This window comes from Cyrtonyx montezumae, unplaced genomic scaffold (genome assembly GCF_038088225.1).
Source record: "Cyrtonyx montezumae isolate F1298 unplaced genomic scaffold, pur_monq_1.0 scaffold_33, whole genome shotgun sequence".
Classification (NCBI taxonomy): domain Eukaryota; kingdom Metazoa; phylum Chordata; class Aves; order Galliformes; family Odontophoridae; genus Cyrtonyx; species Cyrtonyx montezumae.
Window position 1 is genome coordinate 1,858,130 of NW_027072038.1, and position 17,996 is coordinate 1,876,125.

Here is a 17,996-nt window from a genome sequence, read left to right on the forward strand (position 1 = left end):
AAGGGAAAAAACCCAAACAGAACAAAAGTCTCCAACAGTTCTAGCTCACCCGATGGCAGGGTGCCATGTGCTCTGTCAGTTCCTAGTGCTGGGTCCTGTTTCTCTCCCTCAGCTATGCAGTGGCCTCAGAGGTGGTGGTGGGGAATGGTGACAGACTGAGATTCGTGTCCCTCCGTGCTCACCTAGCTATGCTGCTGGAACACAGAACCCTAAAGAACATCCAGTTTATAACCCTTGAACTGCTCTCCTGCTTGACATTGGGAAAACAAAAAACTAAAACCAAAAGAAAAATAAAATAAAATAAAATAAAATAAAATAAAAGCTACTTTTTTACGTTTAGAATTTATTTATTCTTTTTTTTTCTTTTTGTCTGTTGTCTTAATGGCAGCTCCTGGGAAATTCACTTTAAATCCTTCCTTTATTAAAAGAAAAGATGCTGAATGGGACATAGAGGCCACGTATCTCAAACATCCTCTTTACATTTACTTTTGCATGTCAGAGGTGTCAAAAGGGGTTGCTTTGCTTTGTTTCTTTTTTTTTTCTTCAAACGTGTAGGGGCTGACGGGGAAGTGAGAGGGGTTGGTGAAGAAGGGAATCTGAGGGGACCGAAAGAGGCGCCTTACTTCAGCCCCCCCCTCCCCCCCATTGCCCGCAGTAACCATCACAGGCTCTAAAAGAATCAAAAAGGGTCTCCAGGTGCCCCCGTCCCCTCCCCTGGTCCGCTAGGCGGGCGCAGAAGGGGTCGGTCCTTAGCCCAAGCTGGTGATGTTGGCACGTCCGCCCGGCGGTGCCACGATGCGCTGGGTCGTGCGGCGTGGGATGTTGTCATCGATCTGTGCGCCTGCGGGAGACAAGGAAGGATGTTGGGTCCAACGGGGAGACTGTGTGAGCTGGAACAGGTTGCCTCGTTGCTGGAGACAGCCAAGGGGAGGCTGGATGGTGCTCCGAGCACCTGATGGAGCTGTGGGTGCCCCTGCTGGACGCAGAGGAGTTGGAGCAGACAGCCTTCCTTCCAACTCAATCCATTCTATGATACTACGAGCAAGGTGCTTTGGTTTCCAGAGCCTTGATATTACTGAAATCTGCTTTGCATTAATACCTCTGCACTGAACACCCAGCCCGATGCAATGACAAGTGGCTAAATGCTTTTCCCTTAGCAAGCCTTCACTGTTTCCAACTTCTTGCTCAGCCTCTTACCCTGTAACAGTCTCTTTTCTTAGTCCAGTTGTCCTGACCCTGTTAAGACATTCATGTTCCTATCCAAACCTCACTGCACTGAGAAATCCCCCTGCTGCATGCCAGACCCACAGCTGCTCTCAGCTGGCAACTGGTGTTGGTGCAATCTGCCCTGCTCACACACCCAGCTGAGGACTGAGCTACAGGGAACCCAGTATTCAAACCACAGCAAGGAAATAAACAGGGCTCTATGAGAGCTTCTATGCAAGAATACGTACCAGACAAGCTAAAGCCAGACTGGTGCAGGTTCCTCACAGGTGGAGCTTGCTGTTTGGCAGGAGATGTTTTAGCTGAAGACGCGGGAGTGACGGTCTTCGGTGTCACCGACACTTCGCACACCGGCCCGTCGTAGAGGCCTCGAGGGACACCCCGCAGCTCAGCCAGCTGCAACACACAGGAGCAGGGAGCTTCAGCATCAGACAGCACTCAGAACGGCCCTAAACAGCTGGCTACATGTTGCTAAGCCAAAGGTGCACACTTCAAGATTCATCTCCAGTAAGGAGATTTGAAAGCGAACAGCATCTCCCCTTCCTTCCCCCTTCCCCCTTTCCTTTTCCCCTCTTCCCTTCCTCTTTCCAGGGCTGCAAAAACAGAAGCCAGGCTAGCTTCACTTCTCCAGCTTCAGAGCTTTAGACTGGATTAAACGTAATTATTCCAGTTGAGATACTGCCCTATTGGATTTATAGGTCAAACACACATTTCTGCAGGAAGCCAGAACAGAGCAGAAACCACAGATCTGTTCTCCCCACTGTTAAATTATTCGTGTTTGTAATTCTGGTCACTTGTAATTTATTCAACAGAACAATTAAGGAAAAATCATTTGCTAGGGATGTGCCTACGGTCAGCAAACCAAAACAGCTCCAGTTCTGTCCAGGAGAGGGCAATACTTCAGACACTGGAACGCCTCCTCAGAAACCTGACTTTATCTGGAAATAAACTTCTTAAATCCCCTGAAGTTCATCTGCAACTGATTTCAGCATCAGCTTTTTTACTAAGTGAAGGCATATCAGAAAGCAGTTTGTTTTGAATGGGTGTATTTTACAGCAAACACTTTTCCAACAATTTTAGCCTCTTAAAAATAGGAACGTTCCCACTTTGAAGCAGTGACTCACCAGTCACCAGACAAGAGCATCTGATGGTACCCGACAGAAGGGAAAGGAGCATCTTTAGCAACAAATCAGAATTCTAAACTGTTGCTGGAAGGTTTGATACATAAATGCTATCAGTATGCTCTCTTGGTACTCTGGGTTATCTGCAGATCGACTCAAGTCCAAACCAGACAGCTCTCGCTCTGCCCGGAGGTCTCTGAGATAGAGAAGAATCACAGAGCAAAAGGAACGAAGTCTGCAGGAAACCCATCCTCGAGTCAAAGCATTTCCCTGCAATGACTCAAGAGAACAGCAAAAATGAAAGAGGAATGAGCTACACATGGCTCCTGTCCAGGGAATGTTTTCCCTTTATGAAGCGTGTGCGTTCTGTGAGCCAGGGATAGCCTCTGCTTTCCACCCACTTCAACTGGGGAGTTTCAGTGGCACGGCCACTGTGCACCCAGCTGCTGCACTCACCCTGCTCCTTGCTTTGATGCGCTTGTAAACGAAGTCAGGGAATGGTTTCCTGGGGATATACCGTCCAGATCCCTCGGTTACATGCAGATTCCCATCCTCCAGCACGATCTTTCCCTGGCTGATAACCACCAGGGGTGACCCACGGCACTCCATGCCTTCAAAGATATTGTACTCCAGAGACTACAACAGACAAAGAGACAGCATGAGGCAAACATTCACGCCAGCAGGGCCTAGCAATCACCAGTCACACTAATTCCTCAAGTCCTGGAAGCAAATCCAAAACCATTTACCTCAGTCATACATACTGTGGTTTCATAGAACCTGTTTTAAATGAGAATACTTCCAAGCATACCTGGCTGAAATGGACTTCGGTACACACATCCTCTGCATTGCCTGGGATTTTAAAGCCAAATTAAGTTTATCCGAGCTTCATATTAAAAATGATGGGTATTTTGAAAGACTACTTGGAACCAGTGCTTCAGTTGATGGGTCAGGGACCAGGACAATCTTGTTTCACTTTAATGGGATTGCTCATCTTCAATTAATAGGATTTGAAACGTTACACCATGGAAAAAAAGAGAAGTTTTAAAGGAATCACTCGTAGATGTCCCACCCAGGAAGTGTCCTGGAAGGAGATGCACCATGCTATTTGGGGACACTCACTCAGGCAACCAGCTCTGAAACAAATCCAACTCTTTTTCACTGAGTTAATGATGGAGTTGGACCTTGAAGTGTGTTATAAGTATGGGTAGGCCTGGCTGCAGATTTACAATTAGCTAGAATGGTGGTTAAACCGACAGCAAACCAGTTCCAGTATGAAAAAGCTGTGGTGGCAGAGGAGGAGGCTTGGTCAGAAACTTATGAGTTAGGCTGTTCCAAGAACAACACGATTTCCCTCTCCAGCTCCTAACATTTCCTTGCCAGACAGTGGCAACGGCAGTGTGAATGCTTGGAAAACGTTTGCATGTTGCTCCAGCATTAAAAAATGCAAGAATCATCCAATGCCACATAATCATTATGTCTCCTCGTGTCGCAGCAACGGCTCTGCCTGACTTTCAAAGGGCTTTTGTTTTATCCTTGGTCTAAATAGGATGCTTTGACTCTCCAGGCATTGCTCCTCTAAATCTCTTCTTCTTTCACGGTGTGTGAGACACTCTGCAGGAGCTGCAGTGGGGATGTGCAGTCTTCAGCCCCCAAACCACTTCTGAGAAGTGGCTTAGAAGAACGTAGCATCGTGGAATTGTTAAGGTTGGAAAACACCACGAAGATCATCTATGTCTGGTGGTCCTTCAGCTTAGCCCAGAAACACAGCAAAAATCTGGAGGTGACAAGTGGTCAGTCCTGACTGTGCTGGAGAACACCCACTAAAGATATCTGCAGTTTGTGTCAGGACATTCTGAAGAGTCCACTTCCTAAAAAAGACACCCAATAAAATGGCAATGGTTGTCAAATCTTCAATCCAACAAGCTCCTTCCAGCTCTCTGAGCTAGTCAGCTCCCATACGTGCAAACCCAGGTTCAGACCACTAAATCCAACCCCTGGGCTCCCCCTGTACACGAGCAAGTCTTCTCTCTCCACATCGAATGCGATGAGTCTGGAGGAACCTCAAAATCAACCAAACTTCTGAGTCTGGATGCCTGTGATAGAAATCAGGCACAGGTAAAATGAGTCCAAGCCATCTGTGCCCAATTCTGACACAGAGTTAAGTCACAGGAAAGGAAACCAAACCTTTCTTTAAAAAAAAAAAAAAAAAAAAAGGTTTCTTTGAGAATGTGCCCAGGGATCCAAGCGTGGAAGAAAATTTTGCTCCTTCAGCTCTGGAGTGAATGAAAGCATTCATGGAAAAAAGAACAAGGAGTTTTTTCCAGGGAAACATTCCATAGGTTCATCGCCAGCAGAGAAACGAGTTGTCAACAAATGCAAACAGGGGTTGCTTTCTCTGAGACAGAGCTAAAATGTCACAGGGAGACTCCAACCGGTCCTTTGTGCAGGGACAGTGCTGCCATTTCACACAGGGTGGGACAGCTCTTGCACTGCAGGAGCCAGATGGGAGGTCTGGGGCATCACTGTGAGCCACAAACCTCTGACAGTGCCACCATAAAGAGACAGGAGGAGAGGCTGCTTCGTTTGGGAGCTGCCCTGTGCTTCCCAGTGCCAGCTAACCTTGGGATGTGCACCAGGAAAATCATGTCTGACTCCACATGCGTACCCCCTTATGGCTGGCAGTCCCTGCCATAGCTTTTTCCCAGCTTCCCTCCTCCTCGTGGGTATTCACCAACTCCAGAACCTCTACCCATGCCACTACTGCTGCTTCTCAATGCTGTCAAGGGGCAGGACATCCACATCAAAGCCTGAACACTGTCAGAAGCCTGCAGCAATCAGGGACAGATTAGCACACGACATAAATCTACTCAGACTCGTTGAGCTGGATCAGATCTCCAGAAAAGGTGTCCAGGAGCTGATGTGGCATCACTGGCTTCAACTAGAAAAGGCACAGTCCTCATTCCCACCACCACCAACGAGCCTAAAAAGGTCACCAGTGACACACTGTGATGTGTGTCCTCTTGGCGTTTTTGAAGACTGAAAGAGCTTTCTGCATGCTCAGATTCACACATCCAACACTCAAGAAGCTCTTTGCTCCGAGGGGAATATCTGGGTGCTCATGTGATTTCAGCTTTGGACTCACACAACTGAACTGGGTGCAAGACTAGAAAGGGCTTGGGGCAAAGGTTTAAAAAAAAAATAAGTAAAAAAGCCCACAGTTGTCACAGGTTATATCAGCAGAGTCTGAAGGAAGAGAGAACAAAACGAGGAGAAATCACATCACAGAAAACATCCTTACTATGTTATGAGTCTTGGCAGAGATTGTCTTGACGCTGTCAGGATCCCAGATAACCAAATCAGCATCAGAGCCCACTGCAATACGGCCCTTCCTGGGGTACAGGTTAAAGATTTTAGCTGCATTTGTGCTGGTCACAGCAACAAACTGGTTCTCATCCATCTTGCCAGTCACCTGGGGAGAGGAGCAGGGAGGCACTGCATTAGTCAGGATAGGACCACTATGAAAACCAGTCCCAGGGTTCCCAAAAGCTCCTTCTCCAGCCATAAACACAACCAGTCCGCGATGTGTGACATACCACAGCCTTGTCCCAGATGATGGACATCCTCTCCTCGGTCCCATTAGTCCCCTCAGGAATTAGGGTGAAGTTGTCCTTCCCAACAGCTTTCTGAGCAGTGTTGAAGGTGCAGTGGGCACTGCCAGTAACTTGGAGGTCCCCACTGGAAAAATACAACGACAGATGGGTTTCACATTGTCACAGCTTTACTCCTAAAGGTAAAACAGCCTTTTGCTAGCTGGCAACAACCACTATCACTTTTATTAATCGCTTGTCCCATGACGAAACACATGTTGTATTGAATGCAGAGAGCTCTACTCACCAGGACAGCAGTGAGTTGAGGAAATCAGGAGTGGTTGGGTCAGGACTCAGTGGTGGGGAAGTGACAAAAGCGGCCGCCTTCGCCCAATTCTTGCTCCAATAATGAGATCCATCAGTACCCAAGCTGGCTGTGATGGGCTCCCCATACACCACAGTGCCTACAAGACAGGAATACAGGCAAATCCACTGTTACTGCTGAGCAATGTGCATCTCTAACTTGTCTTCCAGAGGCAAAGCATCAACCTGAAAAAGAACGTTTCCAAACCCGTAAATACCTGAGTTAATATTAAAGATACTGATACAGATAAAAGCGTGGAAACATATGCAATAAAGACCTAGCAAGGCTGAGTTTATCAGAGCAGGCTCTGTGCACAGACCAGACAAAACCTGTATTAGAAAAGCTTACTGCCTAAAGCACGTCACTGAGAGGAAGCATCAGTGTTTCTGATTCCTAAATGCAGCTCAGGAAAACAGAGTGATTCCCCCCCACAGCAGTTCAAGGTAAATGTGTGGCAGAACTAGGAAATGAAATCAGGTCCTCTGACTCTCTGTCCAGTGCACTAACCACCAGTGCATTCTTCCTCTTCATTAACATTTCTGGAACCACATGAAGGAAGAGCTGATCCGTGAGGCCACGCTGGAATACACCAGCACATCTGCACACCAAGCAGATGGAAGATGCTGTGACTTCAAACGCAGCGCAGGCCGGTAGCCCCATGGGTCTGCTCACCAAATGAAACCTTCCCAAAATCCCTGTAAAGTGCCTGTCCATCTGGCTTCTGAGTCCAGACACTCCATGCATTCGCAACAGCTTGCAAAAGATGTGGGTGAGTTAGAACAAAGCAAGCCAAGAATGGGTCAGCAGGGTCTTACACAGCTCACCATACAGAGTACAGAAATATGGCCTTTCACCATATTGTCCTAGGGAAAGAGTGCATTAGTTGAGGCAGAATAATGCATGAAGTGCCTCTGTGCTGCTTCCAGAACCTCACTGACACCAGAGGAGTAGGATCAGTTTTATCAGAAGGGATCCACCAGCAGAGGAAAAGGGACTGCCTGACACTGCCTGCCCCACCTAGGGTTATGAAACCAGAACAAGGCAAAAAGCACAAGCTGGCCATTAATGGGAGGCCTGTTGTGGGCCAGTACATTGGGAGGATTGTTCTGCAGAGAGTGAGCTCCCAAGATCTGCCAGACAGAGTCTGCGGGGTATCTCCTCCATACAAATGCCACTGGGAGCATCTGGCTTTAAATAACAGTCGTTCTTTTCCATCTGGCAAATCAATTCTGTTCTGTTTTTGCTTTGGATAGTCTTCAGCTATGTTTCCCCTGTTGCTCGGGAGGGCAAGGATGATGTGTGTGGCCCTCCTGAGCTATCCAGCTGGGTAATTGCACAGCATTTAAATTGAATTATTTGAATAAAGGAGCAGAGAATGGTGGGCCATTTATACCCCTAATTCTCCTTATAAGGAGAAAACACAATCTGAAGTTGGCTTCCCTGGCCTATAAAAGTAAGCTGCACAGACTCATCAAGTTGATTTTTGGGGTAATGCAGCACACAGCCACTTTGCCATGTCAACACATCTCATTTCAGCATGATCTCCACTGTAATGGAGCTAAGGGAGGAAAGTTTACCCAAAACAGCTTGAGCTGCTTCTACATCATGAACAGAGAGAGCTGCTTTGGAGATCAGTCCCCTAACCAACTCTCTGAGCAGGAATCGTGGGATCAAAACACTTCAGAGCTAACACACACACACAGACAAGCACACAAGACTGTTTGCTGCAGTCGGAAATTAGCTCCTCGAGCACCAAGCACCCAGATGGAAAGTGATGTCATCTGTGTATCTATTCAGGCTTACTGAGACTGCATACAATTAAATACAACCCTTCTGAGGAAAGGAGGGGAAAAATCACCCCTCCTGCTTACTCACCCACTCAGAACCACTTTAAATAGAAATGAAGGGTTTAGTCACAGAAGAAGGGAGATAGGCACTCACTGTGCTCTGCAACCTTTGCTCCCTGGGGGCAAGGCAGCAGGGGCAGGACCTGGAAGAGCTCCTGAACAGACCTCACCATGAAAAGCAGCACCCAAGGTCTGGGTCCCTCCTGTAGCACCCTCAGAGGCAACAGGAATTCCCAGCCAAGCCCAGACTACTGATCCCAGTTCCCACTTGGATGCCAGGCTGTGAGTTACAGCACCAGGAGCATCCTATTTCACAAGCAAGAGCTGGAACTGGTAACCACATCAGCTGCCCCAATTGACTTCAACAAGGCCCACGAGTCAGACCTCCATCAGAACTCCTGACATCACTTCTGACCCCAGCAGCAGCTAAGGAGGAAGCACTGAGGGATGAGCACAGGAGCTGGAGAGAGGGACACAGCTTGCTGTCTCCATGGAGATTTGTCAAGCAGGGAATTGCTCTACGACAGCACGAAGGCACATGGCTCCATGTAGGAGGATGGGTGCAAAGAGGCTGAACAGAAAGAAACAGCTTCTGGCACTGATAACGACCCCTGAATACTGAATACAGAGTATCTCTGCAGGAGATGAGACAGAAGCAGTTGCTTGGGACCTTCTGAACGAGAGCCTGGACAGTGACACTGGAAAAAGAAACTCCTCCTGTAGCAGTGAAGCTTATGTTGGCAAGGAGTTGCATGGAATGAGCTAATAGGTTGCTTCCATCCAAGGGTAATAACTTACCCTTTTTCCTGGCTTGAGCAATGACTTCAGCAGCACTTTTGCTCATCACCTTGGTGATATAGAGGGGGCAGTTGGTTTGGTTGGCGATGGTTATTGCCCGGTTCACAGCTTCTGCCTCCACCTGACAAACAAAGTCAGCAGCGAGTTAGCAATGCATGCCAGCATAACCCATTCTTGTAGGGGAAATTGGGGTGTGCAGGACTGAGGTGAGTTTCCACCTCTCTGAATCTGAGCCAGAAAAATGTACAGCGTAATCATGATAATTAAGATGGCATCAAGCTGCACTCCCCTCTCATTACTGCCTTTTCTCTCAGGCTGCTTCTGAATCTCTGCAAGCAGGCTGAGTCCTAAAGCAACCCTCCAGGTGCCTGAGGTCAGTATGGTTAAGCCCCTCCTTTAACCTAAGCAAAAATAAGCAACTAAATGTTAGCTCAGCAGAACTATTCGTGCTCCAGCCCACACGGAAGAGAGATGCTGCAGCCACATATTCTGGTAAGCCACGTTTGCAAAGAAGCCTTCTAAATTGTACCCTCCACTACGATATCTGGCTTGGGATCTGACAGATTGTGAACCACCCCATAAATCAACTTGTAGGGGGAGTCTGAGCAAGGCTGTGGCACCACTTGTTATCTGTTCTTGGAATGAAAGCAATCAGGACTTTCTCAAGTCACATATTCTAATCAAAGCAGTCCAGCTGACAAACTTAACAAGAGGAATTCTCATAGCATCTACTACTACAAAGAGCTGCAATGCCATAGACAACTTCCAAACAAACAGAGGAAAACAAAACCCACTGCCACCAGGCACCTATGTCCAAAAGGAACCTCCCCCAGGGCTGGCACACGCTCAGCCCTTTGGAAATCTGCTCTGCAGTGCTTTATCTCAGGCCAAGCTCAGCAAACCACCATCAGCCCCAGAAGCAGAACGCACCACCAGCTGCCAGCTCCCAGCCTTGCACGCTGAAGGGAGCACCTGAAATAAAGGACCTGGCAGCTGAACTTGGCACACAGATGCCCAACCACTCCCTAGACCCAGCAGGGTTGAAGGGGTATGGCCCAGGCCTGTCACCACTCCGGGGCTGGTGACAACCCTCCCCAGGCAGTGCTGCTGCTGGAATGGGGGCATTTCTGGCCCTAAAGGGACAGGCTGCAAGAAAGGCTGTTTGCTCCATGAGATTCCACTGCAGTGTGCCACAGTCAGCAGCAGGAAGAGGGAGGCTGAAAGGAAGAGCAAAGAAAAGCTCAATTGTCCCTCCTGAGAAGCAAAGAACAACATCAGATGGGCCAGTGTTCCCGGGCAGTGGCATCAGTTTGCAGGCACACACACTGCTCCTCGGCTGCAGTGCTCACAAGTCTCATTTCCACCCCGTGCTTCAGTTTCCTCACTTGCAAACAGGGATAAAACAACACCAGGCTCCAAAGCTCTGACCAAAACGCCTTCAAGCAGCTGCTGAGCAGGAAGAGGATCATTCCTACCCAGAAGAGAGCGAGGCTGTTGAATTCCTGCCTTGTGCCCAGATGCTATGGTGACAGGCACATAACAATAACCCAGCAACTAGTCCAAAGGGGAATGTTTGCAATTAGCAGCATGCATCAGAAGCCCTAGCACAGCAGTTCTGGGAAAAAAAAAAAAAGAAAAAAAAAGAAAAAGAAAGAAGACAGACATTTCCTGGAGTGCTTGGACCACTCGGGCTTTCGGCATTCTTTGTGGCTGAAACTGGAACAAAAATATGAAGGATCTCTCTGAGAAATCATCAGAGAATGATCCCGTGCTACGAGGCCAGGGTTGCAGAAAGTGATGGGTGATGCTGCCCTGGGATGGAGGTGGCTTTGGGAAGGATGGACCCATGTCACCTCGGCTTGGTGCTGGAGCCAGCAGTGAAATGTGAGCCTCAATTTGTGCCTTCTGCCCAACCTGCAAGCTCGCAGGGTGTGTAGGACGTGGCTTTTATTGGCCAGTGTAAACAGCACTGCATGGTTTGAAAAACACAACAGAGAAAAAAGGAGGGGAGGGAACCAGATGACATCGTTTCCTGCTCTGTTTCCTATGACTTTAAAGGAGGGGAATGTGAGCTGAGCGCTTCCACCCTGTGCAGACAGCACAGCTGAGTTTGGAGCACTGGGGCAGCCCAGCTGCTGGGCCATGTGTCCTGGGGCAGCCCACCTCACCCCACCACCAAGAACACATCCCTACACAGCACAGGAGACAAATGTAGCACCAAAGCCAAGCCTGGGGAGCACACAATTCATGCTCTGAAGCTCCTGCTCTGCTAACGATGGTCTTTGAAGCACCTAGACGAGCCTGGGCTACTCTGAGATAAGAGCAGCCTTTCCTAAGCCCACAGTGGTTATGGGATGCTCCACACATCAGCCCTTAAGTGTCAAGTCAGCATCTGTTCCCACTCTCCTGATGCAAGGGAAGAAGTATGTCCCATTAAAAACAATGCAGGAGTGGGTGGAAGGCTCAGTGTGTTAGCTCACAACTTCCAGGAAGCAAGAATCCCAGCTCCTGGGGCCAAGCAGCTCTGCGAAGGCTCAGCCCAAGCTGAGCATATTCTCTTCTCCCTGTCTGCAGCAGCTGAATGATTTATGTTCCCACTGAAATGTCTCTGGATGCTGCTTGTCTGAACCAAGGGGAGGAAACAGAGGGAGCGTGAGGGCACGTGCGGATGATCTCACACATCCAGCTTCCAGCAGGACCACATCTGGCAGGCAGCAAAGCCCTGTTATCTTGGGGGAACAGAGATAGCTTGTGGTGCATTAAGCACACAGATGGACTTCTCAAACCTAGAATGCCATGGTGAGGTATCGAGCTCAGAGATACTGAAAGAAGGGAAATGAAGAACCAAACTGAAAGGGCAAGTTGTGAGGTTCTTTCCTGCTCTTCAGATTCCTTTTAGGACTTGGAGGGAGTGAGATAAATGGAATTAGGGTGCTCAACCCTAGAGAAAATGAGTGGTTGGGTATACTGAAGTGCTAGCTTAGGACCTGAGACTCAGCTCCCCTCAGTGGTACATGTTTTCTGTGCCTTCAGTAAATCATTTGGGTCCCTCAGGGTAAAAAAAAAAAAAAATCCACCATCTGTAAAATGTGCATTTAGCAATCAAATACAGTGGAAGATACAAGTGCCTTAAACAGCGTCACTTTGCTTTAGATACCTGATATGAAAACAGTGCCTTCCCAGACCCTCTGCAATAACCAACAGAAAGAGATGAGCATTTCCAGAGGGTGAATTAACTCTTAGGGTGGAAGAATTGTTCCCTGAACGTGCTCCTTCCCCCAGCAAAAAAGCTGAGGGGGTTCCTCAATTCCTCTTAAGTACCCATTGTAGCTAAGCTTTTAGAAGGTAGCAGTTATTTAGTAGGAGTTAGTTCATAGAAGAGTCTTTGCCTCTTTCTTTATCCCATGTAGCAATACTACTTATAACCAGGATGAAATCCTGCTCCTGGCCACATCCATCCCAATAGGAACTATCCAATGGCAATGCAGAAATGGTTTAAGGTGGGGTAGTTAAGGCAAAAGCATCCTCACCTCTTCAGGTCTGCTCAACACGTGCCCTTCAGGGCCTGTTATTCCCAGCTCCAGGATCCTTTGCTGCTCCTAAAGCAGATGAAAAAAAAAAAAAGAGTGGAAAAAAAAAAGATTTAAAGCAATGCACATTTTTCTTGCAGCAAACACAGCTGTTTGAAAGAGGTACAAGCGAGATCCTGAGCATCTGTCCTAGTCAGTGGTCACATGAGGCTTTGCATTAGGGCCTTAGAACCAGAGTTCTGTCCAACATCCACTGCTGAGAATAACCAGAGCTTTACAAAAGCCCTGCTGATTTGTTCACAGGAGGTCGGGGAAGCCTTGTATATTAATTTGCTTTACATTGGGTTCACAGTCCCCTCAACCTTCATTGCTCATTCACGTCTATAAAGCAGTCTCTCTAGGATGTGAAAAAACAGTATCTCGTGGAAATATCACCCAGCAACTGCAGGCAGCTGGGCTCAAAGACTCAGGTGGTCTTCTCCCCACTGAGACAACCCTTTGCATGAGGCACAACATCTAAAACAAGCTGCAGATCAGATCAAATCCAATTAGTAACGCTTCCTCTTCGTTGCTGTTTAAAGGATTTCGAGCGTCAGCATCCCAAGTACAACATGAAGTTGTTTTCCTTCTCTAAGTCACTGCAAAGCATTTTCCCATGTGCAGAGGCAGTCACAGCCAGGCACAATGGGGAGAAAGGCCCCAAAAACCTGATTCTCCCTGGCAGTGAAGGGAATGACACTCGATGCACAGCTCTGCTTGCATCCTGTGTTGTGCTCCTACATGTCTCACACATAACCCTGGTTGCAAAGGGAGATGTCATTTAAACCTCTCCCAGCAGTTTGAAGTTGATAATTCACAGAATAAACAGAACATACCTCAGCAATGATGTCACCATTCTCAGCGTGCACTTGAGCTGTTGCACCAATATCCCGGATAACACTCAGGACCTCATAGATCTGAAAGAGGGAGAATGCATGTAACAATACACACCAGGCCTGGGTCTATAGCAGTACATTTGACCTCCTTTAGCACACAGAATCTGTCAGAGAGGAGTGTGATTTCCCACTCTGCAACGAATTTGAGAGGGCTCAGGGTGACTAACCCACAACTGATGCCTGCTCTGTTAATGGCTGCTCATTAAAACACTCACCAGAGTCATTAGAGGTAACTGTCATCCACCACTGCCTCCCACACTGTTCCAAATGACTCCCAGGCATTCCTCTCCTCCCACCTCAGTTAGAAATATAAACTACCCGTCCAAACAATTAGCTGTGCTCAGATGGATCCACTACAAGGGCAAACAGCAGGGCAATTCCTTTCTAAGGTCCCAGGGGTTCCAACACTGCAGCCCCAAGCCCACTTTCTGGACCAGGATGAATTCTGGTTTACAAACACACACCACAGATCTCACTGTCCTGCCCCACGTCGACATAAAAAGCAGCAGTTTATAGAACCGTCACTGCTTCCACACAAAAGGAGCTGGGACAAACCCTCTGCTCCCTCAAAATGAGTTTTACCACTGCTCTCCCCTTAGCCAAGACTTGAAAGAATTCTTTGAGGCAGAGCTTGTTACGAACCTCAGGTACAAAGATAAAAACCAGAAGAATGCTAGATCCAAATATAGTGAATTTAAACCCTCAGAGACTGATGCTGGCTTTTCAGTACCTGGGAATCAGACAGCTGGAAGCGGTCTTTGAAAGCCATGTAAACCAGGAAGGAATTCACACCTAGAAAGAGCAAAGGAAGTGTTGTTAGCATTCAGACTGCAGGCACAGATAAGGCTAGGAAACATGCCATGGAGAAAAGACATCCCCCTCCATCAGCTGCTTATCAAGCAGTAATGATGGACAAATAAATTACTTTAATCTGCTGTGAAATGCATGCTCATGGTGTGCATGCTCTCTTAGCAAACCCGTGTGAAGGCAGGAGCTCCTCTGCCACGTGGCATTTATTGACACAGCGACCTATTAAGAATCCTGTGGATTCAGCACTGCAGGAGATCAAGTGAAAAAAAAAATAAGTGAAATGCATCACATAGAAAACAAGAGATAGGGCAGCTCTGCCTGTGAGCACGCCCTCCTGCACCACAGGGGTACTGCCCAAGGCACAGGGGCTCTCCGAAGTTCCCATTCCCTCTCCTGCCCTCCTGCACATGAACCAAGACACTCCTGCAAAGGTTCTGCTTTGTTTTTAAAACTACAAGCAGGATGGAAAATGACTGAAGCCTAAGGATGAAACATCAAGGAAATCACAGAGGGGAAAAACCTGTGAGGTCACTTAATTCAGCTCTCGTGGGCCTGATTCTTCCCTTGTTTACAGCAGGTTCGTGTCTGAAGTGATCACGACACAGGGCATTTATTTTCAATTCCAAGCTGATGGGTTTCCACTGAACAAAGGTGCTCCTCTGCCTGGCAGCAGCCAAAGGTTCACCTCTGTACATCAGCACTCCCACATCAGTGGGACAAGACAACATCAGGGCCCAACGTTATCAGGATGCAAGAATAAAGTATGACTGAAAAGCCAGTCTTCAACACATGGGAACCAATTCTGAAGAATAAGGAAGGGGAAAAGCTTCCCTGAGCTTTCTCTAACTGCACGTACCGTGATCTTTGACCAGAGCTTCCATCTCCTCCTGGACACCTTTGTGCCACTCGGTGATATCCACGTGCAGGGAGTAGTCACAGCAGGATTTGCTGTCTGCCCATTCTCTCCACTGGTCAAAAGCGGTCAGCAAACTGGTGCCCGGCTCAGGAACCACGTGATCAACTGAGAAAGACAACAAAAAACAGCTGGCTCAGCACTTTTCTTGGATGTTCAAGATGGAAAGCATGCCTTGTTGTAAAACCAAGGCAACAGAAGCTGTTTTTTGTTCCAGACCCCAAACAAGAGTGCAAAGTGAAGAACAGGCAGGACCAGCAGCTTGTCCTGGCTGCAGAGATGGCCCTGATGTCCACCCCATCCCCTCAGCCTGATTTCAGCCCAACACATCGGGTGTAACAACACCAGGGTTCATAGGCAGTTTCTGCCCATTAAAGAAATCTGTGCTACGGGTGAAAGCTCTGACATTTGCCTGGCACCAGCTCAGGGATGTCATTTTCAGTGCCCTTGGGAAAATGAAGCCAAACTCAACCAGCTGACAAGCAGCCCTGCTGTTGGAAAAACCCATCTGATTTCTCCTCCACCAGCTCCACCTCTCCAATGGTCAGAACCCCTCCACAAGTTTCCAGACTGAACTGTTTCCTGGCCACTCTGCAGCCCACTGTCACTCTGCCAAAGTTAATCTTCAGCTTAAACAGTACGAACAACAAGGAGAAAAATAACATTCCCTCTGCATTACCAAAGGGACATGGAGAAAGCCCAGGTTTGCAGACATGGTGCAGTCTTAACACAGGAAGAGGAGTCTTCCTCAGCCTGCTGGTTAATTAAAAAGCCAAAAAATCCCACTCCATCTCAACGGCACCAAAGTCATAAATCCATCCCTGCTCAGACAAAAGGTGCCATAAGAGCACCCTCAGTCCCCAGACAACACGTGGCCTATGGGAATTAGGGATTTCTGCCTGAGGGCAGCAAGGGGTTAACACTACAGTCCCTGCAGCCCAGCACAGAGCCCCAAGGAACAGCTCTGGTGTTCAGGATCAGAGCTTTATCACCATCCCATTTCATCCGCTGCTGCCCAAGGATGACTAATGGGAGTTAGCAGAGGGAGCAGGAGAGGGGGTAAGGGACCTCTACTGGATCTCTGACAAAGTCAGACCACAGCTGGTTATAGTAAGGATAAGGGATGGAGAATATGAAAGTCAGCTCTGGGGATTTGGGATATGTCATATGGAAGCTGTGCTGCCGACACATCTCACAGCAGCTCCCTGGAGCTCACTGACAGCCATACAACCCATCATCCCCATCCTGCCAGAAGAGTTTGCTTCCATCACAGCTCCCTGCCTGGCAAATGCTATGAATCACCTACTTAGTTACATGCACTTGTTTGCACCCACACGAGCTGCAGGCTCAGGTGTTCAAGGTAACCACCAGGCTCCCAAAACCTTCAAACCACTCCGAAGAGATTTGGGGAAGCAGCCACACCTGATCTGCAGCAACCTACAGCATAGGGGGGGGGGGGAGCAGTCAGGGAGTCATAAAAGACAGAAAAGACCACGAAGATCATCGAGTCCAACCATCACCCATCTGTGCTGCTGCAGAGGCAGCAGATGCTGCACAGAAGGCACAAGAAACATGGATGTAAGCCCCGAGTTCCAGTCCAGAAGTAATTCATACAGGCGTGCTAATGGCTTCTCAATTTTTCCACCTCTCCTTACTACACTGCAAGGTCACGTCCTACAATCCTCCATGCTAGGGCTTGGGGGGGCTTGGTTTTTGTTTGGTTGGTTGTGTTTTACTCAAAATGTAATAGCTAGTCATATGAACAAGAACAAGCCCAGGTCCCTTAAAGGAGAAGAGTCAATCCCAATTCTCTGCCTGCTCTTAAACCAACCAAGCATTGTAACTGCTTTTGCTTACTGGGTATGGGTAGAGATCACCCCCACGCAGCTCAGAGCCCCTTCCAGCCCTCGGGCAGAGCTCAGAGTGCAACAAAAAGCTTTTTCTTTACGCTCCCTGCACAGAGAGCAGCACAGAGCAGCAGATGAAAGCTCCATCCGCTCCGTTCCCACAGCCCTGAGCTTCCTGAGATGACCCCCGGGCAGGAGCACGGATGTGAGGTCTCCTGACCCAGCAGAGCACGCAGCCACGGATGGGGACAACCCCAGAGGTTCACCATGTGAAAAGCAGAGTGCTATCTGACCTCAGAGAGAGCTGCTCCTCAGGGAACCCTTTTCTCACTGCCCCACGGAGCGGCCTCGTGCCCGCAGGATGCATTCAAGGCAAACTGTTGCAACACAGTGTTGTCACCCCTTTGCTTTCCAGACCACTGCAGCCTTGATCTCATCTCTCTTCCAAGCCCAGATGTTTTCTTCCTGCTGTACGGATGATGTCAGCTGCCGAGCGCTGAGGAGGAAGTTGCCAACTCGCTTTGAAAGCTCAAAGCTTGCTCCAAAAAAAGAAACAAAAGGAAGAAGGAAAAGCAGAAAAAGGAAAGATCACTTCAGTATCACTTCATTAATGCTGAAATCTCGAGAGGAATCACAAAGCTGTGGTCCTCAGAGCAGCTCCCTGCGTGGCAGTGATCTTTAGGCCCAATCCTGGCGTTTCTCTTTGCTTCTTGTTACATGAAGTGGCAAAGCTGGGGTTTGGATGGCAGTGGTTTCTCAGCTCGGAGCAGAAAACGCTCTGGAGATTTACTGGGATACAAAATCCAGAATGCAAGAGGCTGTAAAGCAAGCTGGTCTACATCAGAGAAGTAACGCTCCATGGGAGGAAAAACAAAAAGATGATGTATTTTACAAATCATCTCATTTTTCTCTTGATAAGAAACCGATGGGATTGTGGTGTTACTGGACAGTTTATTTGTCTTTTTCTCCAACAAAGCAAGAGTTCACTGCCCTTGGGAATGCAGCGGGATTTGAGCACCT

General features: G+C 48.2%; 1 protein-coding gene across 2 annotated transcripts in view; it reads right to left on the bottom strand.

Annotated features, from left to right (window-relative positions):
* Positions 1-293: 293 nt before the first annotated feature.
* The window catches only part of DPYSL2 (dihydropyrimidinase like 2), a 40,735-nt gene continuing 23,032 nt past the window's right edge, over positions 294-17,996 (bottom strand). The window contains exons 4-14 of one of the 2 annotated variants that reach the window (XM_065745150.1): positions 15,073-15,237; positions 14,137-14,198; positions 13,347-13,427; positions 12,472-12,540; positions 8,942-9,062; positions 6,240-6,396; positions 5,939-6,080; positions 5,644-5,814; positions 2,802-2,981; positions 1,455-1,620; positions 294-841 (exon numbers count right to left, since the gene is read on the bottom strand). In XM_065745150.1, the coding sequence (XP_065601222.1) occupies positions 750-841; positions 1,455-1,620; positions 2,802-2,981; positions 5,644-5,814; positions 5,939-6,080; positions 6,240-6,396; positions 8,942-9,062; positions 12,472-12,540; positions 13,347-13,427; positions 14,137-14,198; positions 15,073-15,237 (1,406 nt within the window). In that variant the 3' untranslated portion in view covers positions 294-749. The remainder of the gene's footprint in view (positions 842-1,454; positions 1,621-2,801; positions 2,982-5,643; positions 5,815-5,938; positions 6,081-6,239; positions 6,397-8,941; positions 9,063-12,471; positions 12,541-13,346; positions 13,428-14,136; positions 14,199-15,072; positions 15,238-17,996) is intronic. The other variant, XM_065745149.1, reaches the window with a different exon arrangement.